This window comes from Falco peregrinus, chromosome 1, assembly GCF_023634155.1.
Source record: "Falco peregrinus isolate bFalPer1 chromosome 1, bFalPer1.pri, whole genome shotgun sequence".
Taxonomy (NCBI): Eukaryota; Metazoa; Chordata; class Aves; order Falconiformes; family Falconidae; genus Falco; species Falco peregrinus.
Window position 1 is genome coordinate 86,440,551 of NC_073721.1, and position 27,755 is coordinate 86,468,305.

Sequence of the window (27,755 nt, forward strand, 5' to 3'; positions counted from 1 at the left end):
CTTTTTGGCAGAAAGACTCAGTTTCATTAGAATTTTTTTCAGTACTTCTGCATAATGGTTAACACTGCATTAAGCAAGAAGCTGCACCAGGATCAAAGATGCTATATATGGGCTTGCCTTCTGCTTTCAAAAGGTGCAGCATAAGTAGCAACAGTATTGCAGGGAGTCATCTAGAGTCAGCAGACTGCAGCAGGAATTTCAGATCACCTGTTCTGCAGAGACATCTGAAAAATGTCTTCCTTCTTGTGCTCCAGCTCTACCAAGATTTGCTTTGAAACAAGCATGAAATACAGTGTTGGTGTAAGAAGAATATCTGCAGCTGTGTGTTTGTGTAATGAAAACCTCATGTGCGTTTTCTTTCTGCATCTTCTAGAATTGTAGGTTCCCTAATTAATAGATATTCTTCCATAGCTTTTCAGGTCTTGGGTCTTTCTCAGTACCAACAAATGCCCATTTATCTTAGTCTGCTATCTTTACATATAAAATACTTCTGAGCTGATAGTTTTTGTGTTTCACACCAGAATGAGTTTCCCTGAATAATGAGTTCATTTTGGGAGACAGTGACAGTGCCTTAACCTTAACAGGTAATTGTCATGACACTAGCAGGTGTGCTCTGTAGTGAGGAAATTTACATTTCAGATAGCAAAGCTTAGTGCAGTATGTTTCTGTTTCAGTTCACCTTACTCAGACCAGTGTCTGGTTATGTAATTTTGTCCTGGTCAGAAACAGAATATTAATCTCCTATACAGGGACTGATGGAAACGTTTCACCTTTGTTGCTGCTTTTTTTTTTTTTTTAACTATCTGTTTGATAAAATTGGTACACTAAATCTCCTCTAAATTGTTCTTTCACCTATTTTCAAACTGGGCTGGAAAAAGCTTCTTCTGTGTTTTGTCTTACTAAAATATGTATACAATTAATCCAGCCCTAGAAGATGTTTCCTGTTCACAAAGGAAGAAAACATAAAGCAAGGAGGGGGGGGAAATAAAGCCTTTGATTGTAAAAAAAAAATCTTCAATTTACCTACTGTTATTCTAGCATAAGACTTGGGAGTGCTAATCATTACTTAGATGAAATTTATTATATTCCCAAAATAGAGCTAGCTCGTAAAGTGAAGCTGAGCATCATAGCTCAAGGATTGGGACCCCTGTCAGCAGCACAGGATTCATTTGGGAGAAATGTTAGCTCTGGGAGACCAAGAAGTATCCACTGTGGTTAGAGCTTTGTATCCTTAATTTAGCTCAGTTCTAACATACGGTTTGTTTGCTTGATGTTCTGCACTGAGAGGAATTGTGCAATTGTAAAGTGACAATTAATTTTTTTACATTTTTAAAAATCTGGTTAACAAAGCAATAAATAATGATGTATTTTTTCCCAAAAGAGTGGCTTCTGCAGACAGTATTATGTCTGTGCCCCAGTTTTCAGGTTTTATTTTGTGAAGTGCTTCATGTTCTCCAACAAAAGTGAGAGTGCCAAGTGAAAGATAGAACAGAAAGAAATACAACAAACTTATATAAACAATATCTTTTTATTACAATATTCCTCAATGTAGTGTTTTTACTTTGCAATGCTGAAAAATGTTCTCATTACATTTTAATATTAAATGGTCTGCATAAAATGCTGCAAACTTACTTTTCTTGCAGTAGGAGATTCCTTTTTTTTTTCTGCAAGAGCAAGAGAAATGTCTCAACATCTGATTTCATTGGAGTTCAGCACTTGCTCCAGACACACAGCTAAAAGTTATATAGCTTGTTTGCTCGTTCTGTTTACCATTTCAGAAAAAGCTGTTTCTACCTGATAGAGGTGAGAGACACTGGTTCATGGATTTCCTGTCTAGTGATTTGTCTTCAACAGCTCAATCTGTGTGCACTGTCATTTCTTCTAATAATTTGGAAGCTCAACTTCTGTCATATACCTGCTTTCACCGAATCACAGAAATGTTATTTGTAAGGGACCTTCGTAGGTCATTTAGTCCTCCTTGAGCTTCCTGTTCAAGATAGGACTTCTGCCAACACTAGATCAGTCAGCCAAGTCTTGGAAACCTCCAGGGATGGAAATTCTGCAACCTGAGTAACCTGTTCCAGTGTCACAGTATCTGTATAGCTCAAAGATTTTTTCCAGATGTCCAATTCAAACACTGTCAGGATTAGAACTGAATTTGCTTGAAAGCATTTATCCTGATAGTTCCAATTTTAAAAGGCAGATTTTGGGTGGTGGGATATAAGGGGTTTAGATGCCTTAGTGTGCATATATTGCACATATATGTGCAATTTCAACAATAGTTGAAATTGTTGTTTCATGATGACCAGTTTCAAAAATGTGTCAACTGCAATAGGTCCAGATTTTTCATGTATGTGTTTGTACCAGGTGTATAAGATTGTCTTTTCTTAATAGAAATCTTTGAAGATTAATATCAATGCTCAATGTGTACATGTAATTGATACTTTTTTCTGACTTGTTTTTTTTTCATGTTTTGTCACCTGACTGAGATCACTTTATAAACGCGTAAGAAACTCTCACACAGGCTGAAGTTTGTGCAGAGTTAGCAAAGGGATAATTGCATGGGGTACACCTACTTTCAGATTCTTCATTATTAGTGTCTCTGCCTTCGAGGTATTTAAGGTTAAGACTACTGAGGCATCCTTTGCCCAGTATTGGCACTATTCTTACAAACTCTAGGTGTTTAGAATGAAATTGAAAATTATTTGGGTTTATTTCATACCTAAAATTAGCGTGGTTGGGGCTTTTTCCTACTGTTCTGTGCATTGTTCATCAAGAACTACAGATTTTTGTACTGTAATAATAGGGCAACTAAGTGTTTGTTACATGTTCAGGTGTTCAGCTCAGTGCCAGATACCATTTGTAGTGTCTCTAGCAGTTGACCATAGAATAGTTTTTCTTCCTCTGTCTTTTATGTGGATTATGTGGAGATGACAGCCAGTAGCTCAGGCAGTAAGAGTATTGAAAATGTACTGAGGAAGAAGGTAAGGGGAAAGGATTTTTAGAATATTTTCAAACCAATTTCTTTTTTCTTGCTGGAGATAGGACACATAATTTATCCAGGCAGAATTGCAACATCAATATGACTGAATATTGGCAGAATCTCCATAGCATCACTGAGGTCGAGGGGTTTACAGCTTTACCCTCCCAGTGCCTTTCATTGTCTCAACTAAAGCATATTATTACTCTTTTCTTTTTGTATTCCTTGTCATCTTACTCATTGCAGCACAAAGAAGGTTTCTGTTCCCAGTCTATTTCAAAAGAAATTTGGGAAGGGTGGTAAATTTTCAGTTTGAAATGCAAAGATTTATTAATAGCATAGAGTTACAAAACAGAATTCCTGCAGATAGTGTTAAAAAACATCGCCTGAAAATGTGCCTCATGAACTGCTAAAATAGCAGGTATTTCCCTTTGGGGTTGTTGCCACGAATCAGTCATTAGTGTTTAAGAATTAAACATGATACTGTAGTTGGCATTCTCCCTGGCCAACTGAGTGTGTTCTGTCCTTAAAGGGGATTTAGGTTCCACTGTTCTTTTCCTGGTATCTTAGCTGGCAGCAAAGTAGGCAAGGTGCCATGCCACTGGGCTAGCAGTGAGCATGTTCTTGTGTATTAGATCAGCCTTATTGACTTAAAATAGTTGTTAAAATGTGAAACTTCTTGAAATGTGAAACTTCTATGTTCAGAATTAGTCCAAGCATGTTGATTGATACCAGTGGCCATTAGAGGTCCGTGGTTGTGGAACCTGTGCCAGAAAACTTGACAAAAGCTATGCCAAGTAAGACAGCTGCTGCTACACATGCCTGGTTTCTAACAGTACTAACCCATATGTTTAGAGGTTTTTCCACAGGGCATATTGATAGTACAGCCTGAACCCAGTGATTAGTGTGCTTGGGAATGCAGCTCTCTCTGATACCAAGGCAGGGCAGGGAGGAAGAAGAAGGGGACACGGGGAGAAAGAGTATTCTGAGAAGTTACGCAGCAGAAATCTATTTTAGCCTGAATGGAACTTGAATACTTGGGTGGAGGTGAGAGATGGGGAGAGACAATTCAGACTGATCAGTAAGGTGGTTTTTCTACTTTTTTGGGGGTTAGGTTCAAGTAGAAATACCAGGAAATATATATTCTTACATAATTCTGAATTTAAATTTTAGTTTTTCATGTGATCGTATTTTTACATTATATCCATCTATGCTTTATGCTATGAAAAGCTGTCCTGTATATTTTGTTGTTGCTGCTGTTTTACCAGAAGCTTTCACAAAATCTCCCGATCTTTGATTCTTAACTTTTCTGTTGAGTCCGGTCTTTACAGATGCACTTCTGAAAATGAACGTTATAAGCAACTAAAATAAGTTCTTCAGAGTCAAACACTCAGATAATTCTAATATGTATGTTTTCAGAGTTCCAAGTATGTCTTTGGAAATATCTCTAGTGTATTTATCAAGAGAGCAGGAAGGCACACTGTATAAAAAAAAATCTTCATGAGTCTGTACTTTTAACTGTAGTAATTTTACTTTTTGCAGTACTTATTTACTTCAAAGTTTTTCTGCAGAAAGGTTTTCTTTCTCTTTTTTTTGAGGTAATTAATTTTAGGTATGTCTTCAGTACATCAGAAATACATTTTTCACAGTTTGTAGTTGCAAAAAGACATTAGTTCATCTAGTCTGACATGAGTTAAGCAGACCAAAAATCTCATCCAGTTGTGCTAATATGGAATTCAACAACCGTACTGAATATGGTAAATAAAGCACGTAAACAAAAGGGGCCTGCAGTCTTGGCCTGTAAAGATCAAGAAATAGAGAAAAGAAAGTTTGCTTTTGTAGTTGTTTCAGTAGTAAATTACTGTTGTTATTGAAAATATGTCCCTGTTTTTTGATTGAATTTACCTAGCTTCACCATCTGCCCACTGGGGAAATTGTTGGGTTGGTACCGTTTTCCACTATTACTGAGGATTACAAAATAGCTATAGCATACCAGAGAACAGGAATAAAAGTATGCTTTCCACTTACTGTCAGTATTAGTTCAGTACAGTATGTCTACATTGTCCTTGGGGGCTGCCCCAGTGGTACCCTGAGACAAAACCAACTGTCCAAGCCCACCTAGAAGCCAGGTGGACCTCCCAAGGGTACATGAGTGGAAGTTTACCTGAGCAGGCTCAGGAGTTTTCTTCAGCATTGGTGCAGCCGTTCACAATTTCCGTGTAGAAGGCTGTGCACAGGCTACTGTATTCTTCATACAGCTGACAGAAGTATCTATGACATGTCTGTAGGATGGGGAACCCCTACAAGGATCTGAAGTGGATTTGATTTGGAATAATCCTGTCCTTCTAGCCTCTCCTGAAATTCCCCTGAAGGATTCACATCTCACTGTTACGCTTTATTTCCATGCTTTGGCGATGGCCAAACTTAATCATTAGTAGCTTTGCCAAGTGGTGTCACGTTTCTGCAGTACATACTCTGATACAGACATTACTTTCTATTGGATGGAAGCAAGGCAGTATCAAGCCCTTAAGTCCTTTGTTACCTTTTTTTATGGTGATTCCTCCCGTATTTGGTGAAACGGTGCTGTTGGTAGTGGATGTGAAGGACTGCAGAACCTTCTCTTAGATTTATGAAAATTAAAATTTCTGTGTTAAAAAATTTAGAGTTATGAGAAACTCAAACTCCATACCTAATGGCAAAATTCAATTTGCATTTGATGAGATCTCACCTCAGGTTCTTAAATCATGGTGTACTGGGAATTTCTGTAGAGCTAGGAAGCTGATACTAAAAATTCTTACAAAGGAAGAGCTTGCTTGCAGAAGTCATGTCACCAGCTGATATGCTGAACACTTCCATTATGGTCACTGCAGGCGCTTCAAGCTCAGCAGAAATGAGGCTGATGTTTACATTGTTTGTCTAAGAGAATTCATAAGGGAAATAATAACCAGAAGTGTGTTCCTACAAAAGTAGCTGATACAAAAGCACAGTGGAGAAATGCTCAGTATTGGACAATTCTGTTGAGATACATAGTTCTGCAAGCTGAACTCAATTTAAATCTAGCTTAATATTTCATTGTCTGCCATGGATTATTTACATCAAAAATTAGATAACTTGAAGGTTAAATGCTAATTGTACTGTGATATGACATATGATAAATTTAGAGATTGGAGATTCAGAGCAAAGGACGACCACTGACTTTCCAAATTGTACTGTCCTTAAAAGTCCTAGGTAGGCTTCAACAAAACAGAATTGAGCCTGTAGAGAGTATTCTCATAGAGGAATATAACAATGTGATCTCTGCTTTGGAAGTGTGGTGTACTCCTTGCAAAAAGGGTTTTTGTTTAGGCAAAAGTGTTACATCTAACAAGATTGATCAGTGTTTTATAGGTAGCTTTTTATGAAAAATGCTACAGTTTGATTTCTAAAATTTATAGTCTTTCTTATGCTTCCTGTCATTGGCAACAGAATTAAGAGAAGAGATTCATGGGGTAGGTGCAGTAAGTTTTGGAATTTAGTTTTGTAGACTCTGAATTTATCTGATATGCAAAAATACCCACTTTGTTTATATTCTAGTACATTTTCTCTTTACCATAAATATTTGTGGTGGTTTTGAGCACAGCAGTTAATGAGATATGATTGATCTCAAAGTCTGCAATAACGCTTTCAAAGGGACTCATGTTATTTGGATCTATGGAATGTATTTTTTTATTCCTAAACATTTAGTTTTCCCTTTTTAAAGATATGAAAGAAAATAAGTGGTTTTCTTTTTCCTTTTATTTGTCACAAGATACTTACTTGTCCCGTATTTAACTCTAGGAGTGTGATATGCTTCTGGAGCCAATGTACAGTAAAAGTGAGTTGTAGTAAAATTTTTAAGTGTTAACAAATGCAGTTGATGTTTACTTCCTACTAGTCTATGCAGTATGCCAAAGGCAGTCTTGTCAAATTTAGTTTATTAACCTCACTGAAAACTAAAGAAGCTGTATCTGTGATTGATTTAAAGCAAAAGATACCTTAAACAGTGCAGCCTTTTCAATTAACAGATAAATCTACCTTTTAAAGCTGCATGTTTCTTCCTGAGTGCTGGTCTCATTTTTTCCGTGTTTAATATATTCACAGCTGCAGGATGAGTGGTTATGTATGGCAGCCTCAGGTATCTTCAGCTCCCATCAGTTGTAATATTGTAGTTAGCGCCTTTGGGTCTGGCTAAAGTCAAACGGAAAGACTGGATTCTCCAGTCCCTGCTTAGGGAAAGGACATGTGAAGTAAGGGGAGGCAGGCAGCATGCGTGTTTCTGTGTGTCTGCTGGTACCCTTGTCTGTGTTACTTGCTGTCTGCCTCAGGGCTACCCTAACTTACATCTAGCTGTCTGTTTACACCTACACTAGCTGTTTTCCAGAAGGATTTCTTTCTCTCCTGCTTTGCTGGTTTCACGGTTCCTAGCTTTTACAGCCAATCTAGCCAGAAAATTCCCAAATTTGGCAACAAGACGGGTACACTGCTGGGTTTTTCTGCCATTCTGTTTTGTGTGTGTCTGCCCTGCCTTTCAGTACGCGTGACTGACTTGATAGCTTTTGGAATGCACTTAATGGATTAGCTGAGCTAAGCTTACTGTATGACTGGTGTGAGGCAAAGACTTTCTATTTCCCGTGCAGGTGACAGTAGTCCCAATGGGTCATTCTGACATCCAAAGATAGCCTTAGCTGGCATACTTACTGTTCTTTCATTTTTTTTCTGTACTTATGGGCACAAGCCGTGCTTTGGCTGAGAAGTTGTAGCACACAGTCCTGGAGGAGGTTTACAGTAGTTAGCTTTTATGGCTTTGAACGCCAGTAGTGAAGGCAGAGTCTGTCCATGTATGTTAAATCTCAGACTTTGTCCTGTGAAGAGCGGAATAAGGATAACATGAGAACTCAGTTTTGCAATAATATTCACACTGCTTTGCACTTTGCTCAGAAACTCCTGTTAAGCCATGAGATGCAGGTAGAACATGCAGTGATTAAGCCTGTCTTGTCTTAGACAAACCCACTTTCCACCTAAGCACTTGAGTGTAGGGAAATTTCTGTTTCGGGCATCTACTTGCACTTACAAAATGAGACACACATACTTCTGTATAATTTGCATGTTCGTTTTGTAGAGTTCTCATTCATTCATTGTTTCCCTAGGTATTTATTCAACACTGATTTCAGCCATCACCATTTTACCTGAGCAGTAGGCAAGACTTGAGTTTTTACAGCTTCCGTGCATGCGCGCACACAGACACACACTGTTGGTCCACTGTGAACAATTATTTATCTCAAACATATAAAACTTCTAAATGTAGCTAATTTTTGAGTGCTCATCTGTAACTTTTAAGACAAACACAATTAGAAATAATAGTATTTTAGAATAGCTACATGAAAATAATTTAGTGTAGGAAGAAAAATATTGAGTTTTACTTATTTAATGGTACAGTTTATTTTTTCCTGCTGATACAAGGTGTATTTTAAATTCAGACTTGTAGAATTTAGCGTATCTTAACTTCAGCTAATGTTTTTCCAGTAGTAAAAGCAACTTTATATTGTAAGTATTCAAATGGAATATGTTGAATTAATCATCAGCCATAAAATAAATTACTTTGTACTTTATGTATCAATTGTAAGAACTGAAAGAAAGAGAAAGAGGGATTTCCCTGAGAAACAAAAGCAAGGATTTTGCATCTAAAATAATCTTTTTTAGTTTAAAAAGGATATTTAATTAAATATGATAAATAATTAAAAAGGATAATTTAATTTAAAAGGATATTTAAAAATAATTTAGTTTAATAAAATGGGTAATGTACTTAATTCTTAGAGGTTAACATGTCTGTAGGGTTAATGTACACAGATGAATGTATTCTGAGGGTTGATTAAATGCCCTCAGATTGCTGTAATTCTCAGCTGTCTAGAAGAATGTACCACACCAATCCACAAAGTTATTTACATTTCCATATGTTAAGCATAGTCGTGTGTGTGAAGATTGGGGTCTATGAGAGTATGGTATAAATACATTATGAAACCAAAAAGAGATCCTCATAGTCCTTTCTGTCTCTGTGACTGTATCAAACAAACCATTCATACACTTGGTTCTGTGTTAAGTGAATGAGAAGTCTAGTCAAATTAAGACAGGTTTCATTGTGTATACAGATTCCAGAAGTGTGCTTGCTTATATAAACCCTCTTCTTTCCCATTTGTAAATGAAATCATTAATGTTTTTCATCAGCCTTGCTTGGATTTTTCAACTTTGTGAACTTCTTCTGTGGCTCCTGGGTGCTTACAGTACACAAAAACGTTGGACTGTATTATGAAAATATCAGATGTAGGTGACCAGATAGCAAACTTGAAAACAGAAAATTTACTCATCTTTTGCACTCCTCTCTGTCTAATGGTACAGATACTTAACTCACCTTCTGTGCTGCATGGACGCTGTGAACAAGTTCTTAGACTGCAGACCAATGTGGATCGATAATGATTTCCCCTACTGATCTGACAGTGGCCCTTTCACAGCGTTTCCCTTCATTTTTTATGTTCTTGACAGGAGCTTGCTTGTTTTGCATGGATTTCTGTACTTGGGAGACTACTCGCTATCTTTCCATGGTGTGAGCATGGATATTTTTTTTATATGTAAAATTTACTAACGTTAAAATAATTTTTTTTCTGAAATAGTGGATGAGAGTACAGTCAAATGAGTTCTATCTGTAAAGGTTAGTGTAAAGCAGAGTGCTTTGTTAGCAATACTGATCTTGGAATTCCTGCATAATGGTGTATTAGTTGTGAGATGAGAATACTTCAGGGAAGCTTAAGGTATCGCTTCAGCTAAGACAGCTTCAGCTACTAGCATACTCTTAGTATTTTTCTTCTAAGAATAGAGGTAATTTTTTATAATTGCTGTGTGTTCCAAGTGGAACATATATCAGTAGTCTGACTTTGCTGAGCAATTGGAAGCCCCTACCTTGTCATCCAATCACTTAGAACAAAAAAAAGGTAATATAGTAATATTCCAGTTTTGATCTGACAAGCTTTTATCTCTTTCCTAAGTTGCTGACCAGCGAAGAAGAGAGAAACTGAAAAAGAAGATAGCCAGATGTGAAGAGGAAATGAGTGTGGGCAAAACTGCCTCCCGATCCAGCTCGAGAGAGAGTGGAAGGCTGCTGCCATCCTCTTTTGGAAAGGTAGATACTTTAATTTTATTTAGTAGATATCATAGTCTACTTGCCTCCCATAATAACAAATGGTCACTGCTGTGCAGCAGCTCTGAAAGGAGGACTGGTGTATTTCAAGCAGCAGAAAATAGATAAGGGTCTTCCTGGCATGTGCCCAATACCAAATGCACGTCTTGGCCTTCTGACAAAGGTGGTAGGTATCTGGATGAAGAGTGCTTGTGCTAAATTCCAGTTTAGTTACCCTTGAGTCCTCTTGCTTTCATTTCAGCTGATATTCCCATGTCCTCTCTTGTCACTCCAGAGCTTTCTGTCATTTTCTAAGGCAGAATTCTAGTTACCGCTAACCTTTCTAGCAGAAGAATCAAGAGTCTTTTTTTTTTTCTCTGTATCCAAAGTCCTATTTTGGAAATGCATTTCATATCTAACAGTATACTACATGCGTGAATTGTAGTTACTGAAACTGAAAATAGTACTAAAGCCGTCAAAATAAGTACTTTTCTGTCTTTATACATAGGTTCACTTATATTGTCCAGCATTTCATCCAGATATGTGGTGTATATTTCCAAATAATAAATAAATTAATAATTAGCCTTACTAAATTAGTCTCATGTTTGTCACTGTAAAGGAGCAATTGCAACTTAAAACAGAGTGATGTTTTAGTTCTGATTTTAACAGCAAATGCTTCATATGTTGTTTAAATATCCGTAGAGATGGAGAACATTTCCAAATAGTACAGAAAATTTACAATTAGTTTCTTTCTGTGTCACTGGTTTTTGCAGCAGGCAGGCAGGAGTGACCTTATTGCAATGCAGAGAAATAATGCTTTGAATTCAGTCCATGTCTCTTAGTTACAGAAGAAAGCACAGGCATGCATAAGAAAAGGGAGGAAATGTCATATTTTAAATCCAAGTTTTATTTTTTATTAATACCATTTTTGTCCTTCCATCTTTATTTTTCAGCAGACTGGGGGCAGGAGAAGTTCCTTAAATTATATCATTGCAAAATCAAGTAAATTGTGCTTAAAATGCATCTCCAATTACTGCATAAATTCTCAATTTTAAAATTAAAGGATGCACCTGTGATCTTTAATGTAGCATTATAACAGTCTGTTACTTTTTTCCTTTGTTTTAATCTTTTGCAAAACAAAATCTTTCTGAAATAATATCTATCCCAGTTTTACCTACTTACTTACAGGTGCCTTCCCACCGTTTCTCTTGAAAGTGTATTCTGTACAGAAACTGCAGCTGTCCTTATGTTGGATAGCCTCTGGGTATAATTCAACAATCCGTCCAAGTCTGAATTTCAAGTTATCAACTGAAAAGTATGTTTTAGAAAGTGTTGGGAGACTGGCCAAATCAACGTTTAACCAAACGTAAAAAGTGATTTTTGGATACAACACTTTTTTTGTCTTGGTTTTTTTTTTTACTTTACAAACCCAAAGAATAATCTTCACTAAAATACTATCTGGCACTTTGTTAATCAAATCATTGATTGGTGGACCTACAAAATACAGTTCAGTATAGTATAAACAAAGAGCAGCAGTGAGTCAGTATAAAGTGAAAACCTGTAAGTGAGCCTTTTGGCACAAGCATAGGCAGTGGAAGTAATTGGGCTGTCATATTTTTGTGCTAAAAATGAAGCCCTATTTAAACTTTACATAGTTTGCCAGAATATACTTTGATTTCCTATGCTTCTTTATACAACAGCAGAGAATTCTTCTGTTTCAACAATTAGATGTCCTCTAATGCATTGTGAGGATGTTAGCCATTTTAATGGTATTTCTTTAGCCATCAGGATATATCAATAGGTGACAGCTGGCAAACAAGTGCTAAGGATACCTATAGAGGGTTTTTGCCACACAGTAATAATTGCTGTCACTGTTGCCATTAGGAAAAAGCTGATTGTATATCCTCCATTTGTGGGACTGCTCCAAAAATTGTTCTGTTGAATTTGGATGTTCCTAGGTTGGGATAAGATCCAGCACAGATTTGAAGCAGTCAACCTTGGAGTACTCCAGGTTTCCAAGGAGGTAATGGCAAGAGTAGAATGTGGTCCTGTGTTTAGTAAGCATCTTACATTAGAGGAATGTAAGAAAAAGAAGCAAGTAGAATTCTCCTGGCTTTGCCATTGTTATAATTAAGAGTACAACAGTTCAATTACTTTCATAATGCATAATTTCTTTCATAATGAAATATGACTCTTGTATATGAATTTAGTGTAACATACATACATATGTATATAAAAATATAATAACCCTTGTAACTCTGACAAGGTCAATGTCTGGCTAGATTATAGGCTAAATACATGCTAACCAGCTTTGATGTATGCACCTGACTTTCTATTTTCAAAAGTCTTCATTCATTAGCATTCACTTTTTATGCATTCTGTTAAGTCTGGTGTCTTTATTTCATCATTTTCATTTTTCACATAGCTGCATTTGTTATTATTTAATGCTACAATAGAGCACAGAAACTGTTTTCCATTGAAACTGTGCTTTGTGCGTGGTAGAACCAAAAAAGAAGTAAAAATAATTCCTCTAAAACATATATTGCATGTTATGCATTTCTTAAAACCTCTGTGATTTAGTTAGTGTCATTGAGCTGACAATGAAACTGAATAGCTATAATTGGTCTTTAACCTGACTGGCCTGCTCTTTGACTGTTTTGTATGTGGGTTTAAATGCACAAGAACATTCTTTCTCTGTTATATCTAGTTATAAATGTAAAGTTACTGTAATGTGAGAATCTGTTATGATATGTAATGAGCTGTGAAAGTTATCTCTGTTGTGCTTACCTAGATTGATTTACTGACTTTTAAAAATAATCTGTGATTTTAATCAGATAATATTTTGATCACAGAGATAAGAATATTCCATGTAGAGTCGTGGGTTAAGCTGTGATAGATGTTTATGGTGCATCATGCATTTCTCTGCTTTTAGCAGAAGACCTAAGAGAAGCTAAGGAGCAGGCTTATTTTTAGAAGGTACTTTGGATGGAATCGCTAGCAACTGAATTACTTCAAGGACAGTACTTTATCTCTTACAGTAAAGTAGAGGAGCAGGGAAAGCATAAGGTGTCCTGGGGACAGCTGGACTTCTCTTCTGCTCCTCTTTTTTTTATGTAGCGTAGTAATGATGGTTGACTTCATGTGTGAAGGTTAATCAAAATAGGATGATAAACTACAGATGGATGCTGAAAGGGCTGCTAGTTTTGTGTTTGTGTGTCTTTGTGAATATGTAATTTTTAAGCAAATATTTAGAGGCTTACTTAGACTGAAAAGCTTGAGGATGGATAAGCAGCATATTTGTGGGTATCCTCTCATTCATCTGTCAACAAATTACTTATACTCCTTCTTTAATGAATTACTCTTAAAGTTTTCTCACAATAGAAAAGGCTGTTTGACAGAGTCTGGAAAATACCATGACACCTGTGCATGGAATGGCACTACCATGTAGTCTTTCCAGCTGCTGCCACAGATGGAAAGCTGTATCCTAGTGGAATCCCTAGATTTAAAATTTTATTTTTCTATACAAAGCTGATTTGGGTTTTTAAACGTTCATCTGAGTGATTCAGCAGGGTGAACTGTGTTAAGCTCAGGATGACTTACCTCTGAAGCAGGAAAACCTGAACTGAGCTGTCAGTGAGTAAAATCTCTGATCTGAGCAAGATGTGGTATTTCATATCCCATGCTCAGATAATCCTATTAATAGGCATTATTGGCTGCTAACAAATTTTTTTAAAGAAATCAATCCATGCAAAAAATCATTTGGAGGAAGGCTGCTCTGTAGGAGTGTAAGTTTTCTGTTTTAACCATTTGAAGTATGGTTGTCACTGCCTTGATACTTCAAAATCCCTTTCAGCCTGTTTTTTGAGACTTTTTTTGATTTCTTAGGAATGACAGTTATGACCATTGGCTTCTGCATATGAAATATAGATTAAGAAACACCATGAACCATTTCTAATCTCCCATGTTAATTTTGTATGCAGCACACATGTGGCTGTGTAAATTGCCTACTCAAATGGCTTATGTTTAAAGATTTATTATACCATTACGATATTAACAGCCAGAAGATGTATTGTGCTTGAATTAGTTCTGTCAGAATGAGAGATGTAAGTGACTAAAGAAAGCAGAAGAACCTTCTGAGCATCAAAGAAAGATGTTTTCATGGGGAATGTTCAGTACAGATTTCCTTTCAGGCTTCATAGTGGCAGTCACCTCTCATGCTGGTTGTTTGAAGCTACATTTCCATATGCACGTTCAGTAATAACCCTTATTAATAACATCACAGTATTTGATGAAAGTGGGAACATAATGCATTATACAATTGAATACACTCCCCCCCACACACACACACAAAAGGAAAGAATTGTAACAGGAACATAGTTTTGAATGAGAAAAAAGGTTATTATTGATGCCAGTATGCAAACTGATTGTACTTATACAGGTCTTACTTGTTCACATATATGTGTGAATTTTCTCTCTTGCCTTTCTGAATTCTTACCTAATTACCAAAGTGTGTATTGACATGAAGAGATGACATACAGTCACTCATAACCCCCTTGTAAAGGCAGCTTGTTGCGTACTACAGGAGACCTTTGCTCTGTCCAGACTGCAGAGAGCAGGTGCTCAGCCCGCTTTTGAAGTGGCTTATAAATGGGGCTGTCTCAAGTTAAAGAATCAGATGCTAATTTATTACAGCATTACAGCTTCTGTATCTTGACAGTGCAGTTCAAAAAGTGTCTCTGATCTCGTTTTATGCTGATAGATGAACTTTCTATTGGAAGACCTTTTCATACAAGAATATGTTAATTTCAAGACTTAAATTCATCTTAGTGTAACTTTAGTGACCCCAGTGAGAGGTGCCTTTGGACCTTTTATGCAAAAATAGATTTGGCAAGCTTTGTTTTCAGTTTGTTTTTTATGAGGCAGCTGATACCTCGGCGGCTTTTGACTTGAGAAACTAAACTTCTTTTAGAAAGTAAAAGTAACTTAAAAATCTAGATTCTTTCTCTGTTACTTCTCTTGCCCATCAGATGACAGCAATATGCTTTGATCTGCTTTTACTGAACTTTCTTTTCCACAGAGTCTATGGCGATTTAGGGGTCCTTTCCATACAAGCTTGCTGCAAGTAATATCCTGTTTACCCCAGCTTTGTGACTAACAAAATTGAAACATAAATGTAATTTATGAAAACTTTTTGGAGGGGTTATTATTGTTGAAATGTATGATTGAGTAGATTTTTATCTTTCAAAACAAATTACAGTGGATTGAATGGATAGAATAGGAACATAGATTGGTAAGCAAGGTAGGTGTCAAGATTCTTGACTCCAAATTACATTAGTTATAGTTCTTGATAGTGCCAATGTCCAAAGCTGTGATACTTCCATGGAATAATTGGGTTTTTAATTGTATCTGAAGAACAGAGCAAAGTATCTTTAAATCAGTGAGTTACTGCATATTTGTAGCATGTTTTTCTCTCTTCTTTTTCCCCTCCCCCCCCCCCCCCCCCCCCCAAACATCTGATGTTTCTATAGATACAGATTAGAAAAGAAAAATGAACATACTTGCTTATGGTTAACTTGCCTATACAAACACAGGTGTACAAATAATTTTTGAAAGCTTGGTGTTGGTGACAAATTGCAGACAGACACCATTGTCTGACACTCCTTAGAATTTTTTTGAAGTCACCAACATAGTTCCTTGTTCCTGATTTCTTTGTATATCCGGAGGCTGAACTGCCTACCTGTTTGGGCTGTAAAGGTTTACCCCAGGATAAGGGCTTCAAAAGACATTCTTCTTTCTCAGTACTTGAATGAGTATGTCTCAAAACTGACAGAAATGCAGTTTGGGTTTGCCTTTCTATCTAGTCACTACCTTAGCTACTTGGTCTGTTCTGCTTACGATACATTTGAGGAGGAAAAGAAAAGAACTGCCGTAAGCTTCCTCATACATAAGAAATGCTTAAATTTAGGATATTGACATGTTTACCCTGGACATTTGTCTTGGTTTAGGATCAGCTCAACTGCTTCCAAGGAATAGAACGTGTGGCTTTCATGAGGTGTAGTTGTGTAATTGACCAATATCACTTAATATATTTTGTTATTATTATTTTGTATATTGCAGGTCACCAGTCATCATATGTTCAAAAATGCTTCTAAAATCCGATCTATATTGCAGCTCCATGAACTGTTCTAGTCTCTGAGAGTAAAAAGCATACAAGAAAAATTAAGCTGTTGATATGATACATGCTGAAGGGTATGGAATTAGCTTTTCAAAACATCTATATAGGTGGATTCTGAAACTTTCCAGTCTTATCTGTTTTCTATAGTGCTGAGCTACCACTACAAGTGCTTTACATGCAAACAATCACACTGGTAAGCCTTATTATACTGCTTGCTAGCACAGGCATTTGTTTGGCATTGTTACTGTGTGTTATCAGTTCAGCATTTAATTATGCTGTAGTAGTAAAATAAAGTTGGTTCACATGAGACATCATCAAGAAGGGCTTATTTTGGCTCAGCTAACTGAAAAAAACACAACAACCTCTTTGCATTAGGCACTGGCAACTGTGGACATTTTGGGGTACTGGAGTAGCACAGATAAGTCTAACTGACATGGGGGTATATTGGAATTGTGAAGGAACTATATAGTATGACAGCAGTATGATCTGTGACTTAATTTTGCTGACAAACTACCTGCATTCTTTAATATTCCTCTAAATAGCATTTACTACATGCCATAAAATATATATTCATCATCTAGAGTTTTAATTTAAAATATGAAGGGGTTCTGAAAAGGAAAAAAAAGGAATAGTGTAGATTTAAAGCAGTGACAGTAGCAGTGTTATGAGAAAATGCAGCATTTATACAGTAAGAGTCATTGTTTAGAACTTTGAAGAATACCAGTTTTAGGATTTGAATGATAGAATAGAAAAATCAGGGTATATTTACAAGCTATACTATGAATTACACAGGGTAACATACTATACTATATTTTACTAGTAAACTAGTAATGTATTACTATCCTGTACTGTATATTAGTAGGTTACAATGTCATGAATTTCCAACAAATGTGTAAGGATTTCCAAGTTTGGTTGGTTTTTTCCCCCTCCATACCTCCCCCAGTAGGAGACTTCAAAAATCTCACAAGTATTGATTATCTTGGAGAATTCCCACAGGTACTTTCTTTTACATTTGATTTTGCCACTTTTGTTGGAGTTTAGTCCAATGTCCCCAGTGGTGGGGAAAATCACACATCCAATGTTTTAATCACCTGATTATTTTCAAAAAGTGAAGCATTCTTGAGGATTTTCTCCAGGTTTATATTGTGTTCAGGCAATGAAGCACCACTGGAAATCCTCTGAATCCGTGCTTCGGTGTTAGTCTCTCAAAATAACTTCCGCGTGGATTAATTGTAAGATCAGGATGGGTTGCTGGGTGAATCTGTGAATCTTCGCAACTGGCAGTTAGGGTTGTATGTCATAAATAAGTACGTATCACAGCATGTGTTTCAGTCCCATCACACTGGATGCACTCTGTCTCAGGCTTTTTATAGGGGAGCTATTCCTTCAGTGACTTCAGTAACGTAAGGCTTCTACATAATTTTATTTGTTTGATAGGAACATAATTGAGATGAATGAAACACATATGAAAATCAATTTCCCTTTCTCCCTTTTTTGACTGCAGAGCTTTATGGCCTGTACAGGTCTCTCCTTATCCTCCTGTTCTTTGTTCAGATGGTGGAGGTACATCAACAATTTAATCTCTGTTAGCCTATCTGAACGTAAACATCAGGTTTGTTAAAAATCTGGTCCTCAACTGGCCTGAGAAATTGAATTTTCTTCCTAGGAAACACCAACATTCTCTTAAATGTTGCAGCACTTGGTTGTTGTTGATGTGGAGCTATATGAAGTGCCTGAGTGTAACTGGCTACTTAGTTAAAACTGAATTAATTCGGGTTTGTTAGCAGTTGATTTTGCTTTGGGTTTTCTCAGGTGTCATTTTAGCTGTTATTTTGCCTTGTATTATACTGATTGCAGAGTATGGCAATGAGATTTTCCAGAATAATGCTATCCTGAGCTTGTCTCCCTCGCTGTTGCAGGACCTAGGTGCAAGCTCCATCTCTGGGAGTTGTACGCTAGGTAGTTTGAGTACGTACAGTGTGAGTCATCTCTTCTCCATCATACAGTCCAGTGTAACATTGCATACATAGTTTTATGCATGTGGATGAAATGAGTTTATACAACATTTTGCTTGCTGTTAGGCTTCCGGTTTAATCTGCTAATTCTGCAATATGGCTGTCCTTGGAAATTGTAAAATGTCATACATACTTTCCAGTGACTGACAGAATATTCAGTGGGTGGCTGTATCCTAGGAAGGAAAAGGATATACAATAGCTGTCTTGCTACGATGCTTCCTAACTTTTCAGACACACTGTAAAGACACACTGTAAAGCATGTTTACTAGTGCATACACTCTGTCCAGGTATTTATGCTTTGAAGTTGCAAATTTTTCAAAAGTCTATGACAGAAATAAAATGTCTATTGAATTGTTCTTTCTCACTTGGCAAAAAAAAAAAAAAAAAAAAAGCTCAAGTTGTAACTTTCATAGAGTTGCATTTCAGTGTTACTTGTCTTTGGCACGGTGTCATAATACAATTCAGGAATAATATTGAATTTTTAAGCCTTAAGATATTATTTTTTTTCCCCAAAAAGCAGAAAAAAATAGCATGGTCTTTCCAAATAATTCATTCTGTAACCTTTCTCAATGACAGACTTAGTTTTCAAATTCTGATTTTTTTGTTATTAACTGTTTTCTTATCCCTGGCATTAAAATTATGTATCTCATAAGACCCAGACTTCTAAAATTGTTGGAAAATTCCCTATCACCTTCCATAGGATAGATTTGTGTTCAAGGTCATCACTAGTCTCTGGTGTACTTGGCTTCCTCCTTATTAACTACTCTTAATATTTGTCGCAATGCTTCACTTCAGTGACTTTTTAACTTTGTGAAGATTTAGTAATAACCTTATAGATCTCAAATAGAAAAAGAAGAGATGCATAGATGAGCTTTTGCTGTAAGTTTTTCCCATTTTGTTTTGATTGTCCTGCACATCAATGAGATTTGTTCAGCTAGTTTCTATTCAAAATTTCAGATGGCTACTGAAAACAACAGTTAGGCTTTCTTATTAACTAAAGTTGACACTTGGACTTCAGCCTGCATACAAAATAGACTTACATTGTGCTTCTTTCGGTGAGGAGTGGGTTAGCTGATCATAATTTTAGTCCATGTACTACTGATTTGTCTGTATTAGTTTGTTGTCTTAACTAGTAGCCTTTTAACTGTATCCTTTTAAAGTAACATTGATTGTTTCTGAGAACTGAGGTACATATTTAAACTCTAATGTGTTGAACACTTAGGAAGCAGGAGCAGTAACACCATTTCCCTACCATCACCTGCAATCGACTGTATCTGTTCATAAACTCAGCATGTTGTTATCTGACCTGTTTAACTGTAGTGAGCTAACTACTTGCACTGTTGGCTTTCTATAGTGTTAGAGGGAAAGTTTCACAGCTGTCTATGTACCTGCTGGGTTGAGAAACCTAAAGGGGAACAGGACAGAAACTTGACTTTGTCTGCTGAAGGACGTTGATTGTATTATTATAGCAATTAGGACATTTCTTGTGGAGCAGGGTGCCATTACACAAGGTGCACAACATCCTGTGTTGTACAGCCCTTCCAAAGATATACATCTCCCACCTGCAGGAAGAAAAAGGTCACACATGGAATAAACAGCTAGTTACAGTTTTCTTATTCTGTGTCTTTAACCACACAACAGTATTTTCCATGTTGGTCTAGCTGAATCAGTGAGCAGTGCCCCTTACAGAATATACGTCTTCTAAAGATAGCTGGTGTGTGATATACTTTAAAGCTAATAGGATTTGGAGAGAGAGGCCACAACTCCACACTTGATGAGAATATGTACTGTGAACTAGTCAGTAGAATAATTACAGATAATGTCTATGTTACCTTGCCCAGGTGGTATGAACAGAACATACCCAGATAAAATAAATTGCCTCAATGCAATGATTCCTTGACTTTTAAAAATGTATTGAGCCTTTGGACTAAAATGATTAAAACTCTTGCTTTGATGTAGCCATCAATATTCTGTAACAAAGCACCAATGTTTTGCTATTGAATCAAACCATTTTCTAACTACTCTGTTATTTCCAGCGACTAGGTTTTAAGAACTGTTAGCACTGGGACTGCTCTGAAACCAGTTTGACTTAACAAAAATAGAATGTTTTTACATAGAAAATACCTTCAAGCTGGTAACAATAATAGCTGGGAGTACCAACTTGAGCAAAGATGGTAACTTGCAAAGCAATGAAATCTTGTTTTATTTTTTCCTAGAGTTTCTTGGAAGCAGAAGACAAAGACAGTCCCTTCCCTTGCGCTCAGCAGGCACAATACCTATCAAGAGTGCTGTCTCCTTACGGCAAGCATGGCTTGGTTCACTCCAGTCCAGTAAAATACACCAGAAAAGATTGTCAGAGTAAATCTAATGCATCTAACTCAAACTCAAGTGTCAGTATGTCAAGTACACCAAGAAAACGCTCTGGACTATCATGCAGTTGCTCCACTGATAGTTTTGTGAGCATTAGTCATTCCCAGAGGTGCAAAGGAAGCAACTCCAAAGAACGTGGTGGGGATCTTCTAGACAGGCACTCTGAATTCTTTACTGATAGCCGAAAACCTTTTACTCCACGCACCTTAATATCAGATGCTAAATCTTCCCTGTCAGAGTACAGGTATTACACTCCTGCTCGAAGGAAAAGGAAAAATCACTGTAAGCAGCATGTGGAAGCTCAAACGCAAACTGATGTGATCAGGTACAGAGATTAAAACATTATTTTGAAACCGTGGAATTTAGAGGTTATCATAACAGTATCTTTACAAAAGCAACATGTTTTGCTCTCATTTACATTTGCATAAAACCAGAATAATTATTCTGAAATTATTTTAGATATGCCTTAGCAAAAGCTAGAACAGAATATGATTTTCCTTTTTTCACTGGCATATTTTGTTGTCTTCCCTCCGGAGGAACTGTTTTCATTTATACAAATTGGATACAAACTGCCACTAAATCCAAACTGTGGGATCTTGCATCTGCCGGGGATAGTAATTCCCTCTCTCTTTTCTTTGCTCTCTCTCTGGTGTATAGTTGTGCTTTCTGTCTTCTAAAGAAGTAACTGCTATAAGCATGCAAGTAGTTCCTCACTGTTGCCCTTGTAGTCTCACACTTTCCAGTTCGTTAATTAATACATCATGCAAAGGTCCTTTTTTTTTTTAAAACTCTTGAATGCAGCTCTTCATTGCATTCTTAGCATTTTAATCTAAATGCCTTCAGACATATCCTATATGAAATATTTTATACAAAATTAATGTCCTTCTCTTGCATTGAACTCCTTTTTAGCAAATTAAAGTTTAGATTTAGTTTTGTTTTTACCGATACTACCTCATAAAGAAAAATCTTTTCTCTTTTGTGTCCTCAGTGCCTGCATGCCTAATTCTGGTTTTGTCCTAGAACAAAGTATGAATTTCATAAGACTGGAATTATGATAGCTTTAGCTCCATGTTGCAACTATTTTTCTGGCTGTGGGTCATACATTTTCCTGGTGCACTTTTAATGTACATAGGATCATCTCCATTCTCAGTTCTGAACAATTATTTTGGATAATTCAGCTATCCCCTGTAAATTTGCAGCCAAATAATGGACTTGGGTCACCTATTTATGACTGTTATCATCCTTCAAAATGAACTATAACTTAGTTTTATTATGTGAATGGAAGCTTGGCAGATATTTTCTAAACCGTCCGAGACATTTTAGTGCTAGGTCCTGTTCAGATTGATGGGAAATTTCCACAGTGGCACTGGTGTTCTTATTCTGCATATTTTAAAAGTAGCTTTCCTGGAAATCTAATACATCTTTAAATCTTGTAGCTTTCAATCTGCAGACAGAGCATCTGAGAGAAAAGTCATGACTGAACAGCAGAAGATCACATTTAAGGTAACACATCTATCAGTCATCTGGGTACTCTTGCACACCCTTCACCATCATTTCGAGTATATGCTTGATCTCTGCCACAGCAGTATACAACTGATTTAAGTTTAATTTTCTTTATTTTCGTGAGATGAATTAGTCCTGTAGAGGAGAGGGAGTTTCAGAAGAACAAGTGGAAACAATAAGAAAAAACACTAAGGCATGGGAAGAGATCTTAGGATATTGCAAAATCTTAGTTTTTTTCAACAGTTTACAAGTGCACTATCACTTACATATCTGTTAAGTTCATAGATAATTGGTACATTTTTTTTTCAGCAGAAGAAGGTACCTCTTTTTCAAGGAATTTTTGCCTTCATTTTTACATTGGATAACATATTCCAAAAAGCCCTCAACAGAAGAATTGGAGCTAAGGAGTTCCTTGCTCTGAGGAGGCACTCAGACCAGTGGGTGGTGAAGTTTTCCTTGATACTGTGTGCTTTCTGTCTTGCTGAATGTATCTGGAATGCTTTAATGAAAAATCACACCACTTTAGATTCTACAAGCCCTTAGTATTTTTTTGTCAGTCACAGAAATGTTTGCATCCATCATTTCAAGTTGAATTTAAAGTGTTTGTGACAGTTGAACTTAGTTTTTCAGTTATTTGGTCTTTCAGAAATTGCCTTAGTGTTTGGTAGTTTAAGATTATTAAATTATAAAGATGATACGGAACACCAACATCTTTGGGAGGCAGAGGGAAGCAGGTGAAGCACCTGAAATATTTCCTAAGACTTCAAATCTGAAGTTATTTTGTCTTAATTTGTGCTAATATTTGGATGGAAAGAATTTGATCAGAAGTTAGGTTCGTTCTTTAGGCTTTATCTTGTAGCCATTGTACAGACGAGTCTTTAAACAGCCAGCCCTGCCAAACATAAGACAAGTACTTGAATAACTGTGGACTTTCTTTCTCCATAAAGGCTACAGGGTCAGAGTCTTCGTGTCTCTAGCTTACTAAGGCAAATAATTATGCTTTACTCATTGGAGGAGAGTGGTGAAAGAGAGTATATATTTATAACTTTCCTGAAAATAGAAGAGAGACCCCCTGCATTGATCTGCATCTGACCTCGTTAAGAAAAAGTTAAATGATTATTTAGAAGGCTTCACTTCAGTTCCAGGAAGAACTTCTGATTTCATTTCACACCTGTCGTATCCAAGTTTTTCTTTGGCTGTTGTAAAAGTGATGGCAGTAAGTCATGTAGCTTTACAGTGGCCCTTTCAGAGTATTACCATTTAAAATGCAGATAGTCAGCAACTTTACTTTCCATCAGATTTGTGCAAGCAGCTCAAGAGATGTGGTTTAGAGTGCTGGTTCCTGGTTTTGCATACCAGATTTTACTCCTGTTGGTGATAATGACCCCCTCTGGCTTTCAGCAAATTCATCTTTGACATACTTGTCAGGGGAGAAATTTTACTCATCTCCTGTTGCCCCTGACTAAATTTTTGGATGTCAAAGCTGATGAGCCTTTGCTGTCTCAGTTTGTCAGAAGTTTCTCAGAGAAGACATAAAATTTATAGGGCTGTCTAATGACAGAGGGTTATTAGGTTCATTTTAATGGTAAAATTTGCTGTGTATTTGCACAGATATTAAACATTTTTATCTCTGTGTTGTAGGCTGAAGATAAAAGATACACTGTGGATGAACCCGAGAGAGGAATAGCTGCTTTTCCATACTCCTTTCTAAGGTGCCTGATTTACAGAATTAGGAATATTTGAAGCATTCCTTCTTGCTTTCTGTACAGTTGCTTCTTAGGCCATAAGCATTGACTAGTCTTTATAAGTCTCTTCACACAGGACTTTTGTTTGGTTGGGTGTCTTACATCAATGGCCTTTCCCAGCTTCAGAATCCATTATTTTCTTATAGTATAGTTGCACTGGGAAGCCAATAAAAAAAGAGAGCTCTGAAATATGCGAGTATTTTTGTCAGGAGTGAGATGATGACAGGTTAGTAGAGGCTTTAGTTCTGTGCGTCTGAGCGTACATCTGAGCTTACAGACCACATATTCCTTATACAGCACTACAACTAAATACTGGATTGGTATTCAAATTGGTATTTCCTTTTGGGGGAAAGGGTCTTCAGACATCCAGCTTTTTGAATCTATGATCTGTGAGAACTGCAAACCAAAGGCATTTCCCACATCTTTTTGTTCTGAAAATGTAATACTGAGTTTTAGAATATTGTCTACAAAAACAGTGTTTGAAATCAGGTTAGAACCCAAGGGCTCCCAGCTGATTCGCTCTCTGGCTTTTTCATACAAAGGCATTTTTACCTGAGAAAAAAATTGTACTCTGGGTAAAAAAAGCACTCTTATGGATAGTGGAGGTCTGTATAGCATCTGAAGTAGCACTGAAATATTTGAGCTATTGGAGCACTGTATCTAGTGAAGTGTTTTAATACTCTTGAACCATAGTCTTTCAGGCTTCAGCATAATTTTTATTATTTATTAAAACCAAATTTTGCTACTGGAACAAGGTTTGGGGGTGTTCTGGTGGTTTTTTTTTCAAAGAGGAAGTGGGATAATGACACAGCATGTTTCCAGAAGAAAGTGAGATGCAAGGTAGTATAGAGGGGGTTTAGAATGTTGTGCTCTTTCTTACTCTCTGATTTTCTGATTAGGGAGTCATCGTTGTATTCTCAGCAGCCTTCAGCAAGGAGGACTATAGAGGCTGAGTAAGTATCCTTAAACCATTTTTCTGCTAGTGCAACTTTAAGCTAGGAACTCTTCCTCAAAACTGATGAACTTGAAACAGTAAATGAGGACTCAGAATAAACTGTTGTTCACCATTTGCAGTAGAATTGACATGACTGCGAATTGTTACATAATTAAAAATTTTAATGTGAGTCTAAAAATAAATTAATTATAACTTTGTAAGCAAGATAGACTTCTCATCCAGTGGCTATACTTTAAACATTTCCAGTTCTTTTTTGGTCTGTAATTTCTGAAGAAAATGATGGCGAAATATCAAGTTGTTGGGGTTTTTTTAACCACATTTCTGCTCTGAAATTTGATGAGAATTAGAACAGGTTTGAGTTACATTTGGAAACACTGCCAATACTTTCTCGTGTGATCTTGGAAAGTCATTTAATTCTTTTTGTTCTAGGAGAGCCTTGTTCTTGCCTAACTTTAAGGAGGTGATATAGGTATCAAGGATCAGCTATAGATAGCTGTCTTGACTATGGAGGGAACCAAAATGACAATCTTCAGACTGGCTGACAAATTTTACATAACAAGTGTCATGCAAGTGGTATCCCATTTCTTATTTTTGTTTATTAAGACTGGAGGATGATTTGATAGAGCTTGGTTGGATACTTTGGGATATTCAGAAAGATGCTATTAAACAGCACTGAAATCTTTTCTTTTGGGGTTTTCTTTCCAAACTCCAGAACTCCAAACTTTTCAAGAGTCTCCCATTTAGAGCAATTGGCATCAACAAGGCCTTAACAGGTATTAAAATAGAGAGAAATTTGTTTGAAGAGGTGAAAGCTAACATCTCACACTAACAAGGATTGTGTGCATCAAAGAGTTGTTTGAAAGGAATGGAGGCTGTCAAATAACCACTTACATTTTTCTGAGCTTCCGCTGAGGACTAGTAATTTTCAGCTGCAGTCAGATTCTCTAGAAGCTACTTTGAAAGCCTTTACTCAGAGCATCAAACTGCAATTTTACAATTTCTTCCCAGTTAGCACCCCTTTCTTCTTCAGCGCAAAACAGGTTCTGATGCTTTCCAAGATTTGCTGGTATCCTCACTCAGCATCTCTGTGCTAATTTATACCACGCCAGAAAGTCAGCATAAACATGAAGCACCATAGTGACCTTTCTAACAGTCTGGTATTTTACACAGGGTTTGTTATCATTCAAAATTGAATGAGAGGCTTTGCTTGACATGGTAGAATTACCTTTTTGAAAAACAGCAGCTGGGGCCAAGAACTATAGTCTTTTAATGGCATTTCCCATAAAGGTAGTGGTATTGGGCTTACTACATAGTGTAATGTGTCGCTGTTTTAAAACATTTAATATTGGGTTTTCTGTTCTCCCTACAGAGAAGAAGAGCTTTTATATTTAGCTTTCATTGAAGATGTAACAAATGACATTCTTAGCCTCGGGCTGTTTTCTAACAGGTAGGTTACAATTGTTTATGAATTTGTAATGCTGTGTCAGAAACACATGGACTCTATAAGAAAGGAAAGTAGTGTTTAGTAATCATTTCTTTGCCTTTACGAATATATAGTTACACAGTTATCCTTTGCTTTTGTTTCTGTTTCTATTTTGCTTCATGTAAGAATGGGGAACTAGGAAAGACCTGTGGGTCACCTGCTTTGATCTGCTGCTGTGTACCAGGAGATGAAGCCTTTGTTAGAAACTGACCTGGAACCCTAGTTGGAGTAACGCTAAGAAGAAATTGTTTTGCTCTGCAACATCTGTTTTACTAAATATACCAAGTTACTAATCTTTCACACAACAGATCCTCCATCTCCTTTCCTTTGTTCCTGTTCCAGTGTGAAGTCGGTCTTCAGCATGGGTTGTCAGGATTACATACTGTTTCAGATAAGGCTTCACCAGTTGCTAAATCAGATTTTTTTTTTCAATAATTAAACAATAAGTTATGATACAATTAATGTATTTGAGTAGTATTCCCAAATTATTTTCCATACGAGTTCTTTCTCATGAAGAGCTTTCAGTTTATAGCAAAAAAACCCTGCAGTATTTCTGATACAGATTTTTAACCCATTTTTGTAATTCCATTTTCAAGGCAGTCTAATTTCAACATAGTATTCTGATCTTCCTCTAGGCTCAATGTTCCCAGCTGTTTTTCTGTTCTGTGCATTCTCTTTTTTTTTCCCCCCCCTCATGTCAAGGCTATCAATGACAATGTTAAATACACTAAATCAAAAAATTAATCTTTGAGAAAATTCCAAGAGCAGCCTTCCTCCGGTTCTTTTTTTTACAGTAATGTTATCACTTAAAACCCTTTTTGCACTTTTTCCTTTTTAAATAATGTCTCAGGTAAGCTAGATTAAATTCACTTGACCTGGAAATCTGTTCCAGTGACTGTGTACCTTAGTTGTCACAGAACACTTCCTCTGTGCTGAAATTTTTTCTCATCCTGCTTAAGCAATGGAAGAGAGCTGTCAGGACTGAGGACTTTTCTCCGGATTTTTTTCTGAAGCTGGATTTTATTCCTCCCCTTAATTTACACTTGTGTGTATCAGCCGCTGTGGTGCACCTGAGAGATTTTGGATACTTCAGCGTGCCAGTAGAACCACCACTGGATTTTTGGTTTCTTCCACTGCATAGACCCAGCAGACCACATACACCCAGAGTTGTGCTACAAATCACCACATGCTTACCATCTGGTGCCCAAAGCTGGGTCTGCTGGTTGAGCATGTGTCCAGTGGGTTACCAGCTCCAGGTAGCCCTTTTTGTTATGGAGCATAATTGAAGCAATCTTGGTGGTCCCATTCAGCTAAGAAATGAAAATTAAAAAATGAGTTTGGGA

General features: G+C 36.8%; 1 protein-coding gene across 2 annotated transcripts in view; it reads left to right on the forward strand.

Moving 5' to 3' along the window:
- Nucleotides 1-27,755, forward strand: part of SPATA7 (spermatogenesis associated 7) — a 41,948-nt gene that overhangs the window by 12,922 nt on the left and 1,271 nt on the right. For both annotated transcript variants that reach the window (XM_055803934.1, XM_055803936.1), the window contains exons 5-10: nucleotides 10,036-10,169; nucleotides 20,573-21,051; nucleotides 22,163-22,229; nucleotides 23,871-23,941; nucleotides 24,874-24,927; nucleotides 26,299-26,376. In XM_055803934.1, coding sequence (XP_055659909.1) covers nucleotides 10,036-10,169; nucleotides 20,573-21,051; nucleotides 22,163-22,229; nucleotides 23,871-23,941; nucleotides 24,874-24,927; nucleotides 26,299-26,376 — 883 coding nt within the window. The remainder of the gene's footprint in view (nucleotides 1-10,035; nucleotides 10,170-20,572; nucleotides 21,052-22,162; nucleotides 22,230-23,870; nucleotides 23,942-24,873; nucleotides 24,928-26,298; nucleotides 26,377-27,755) is intronic.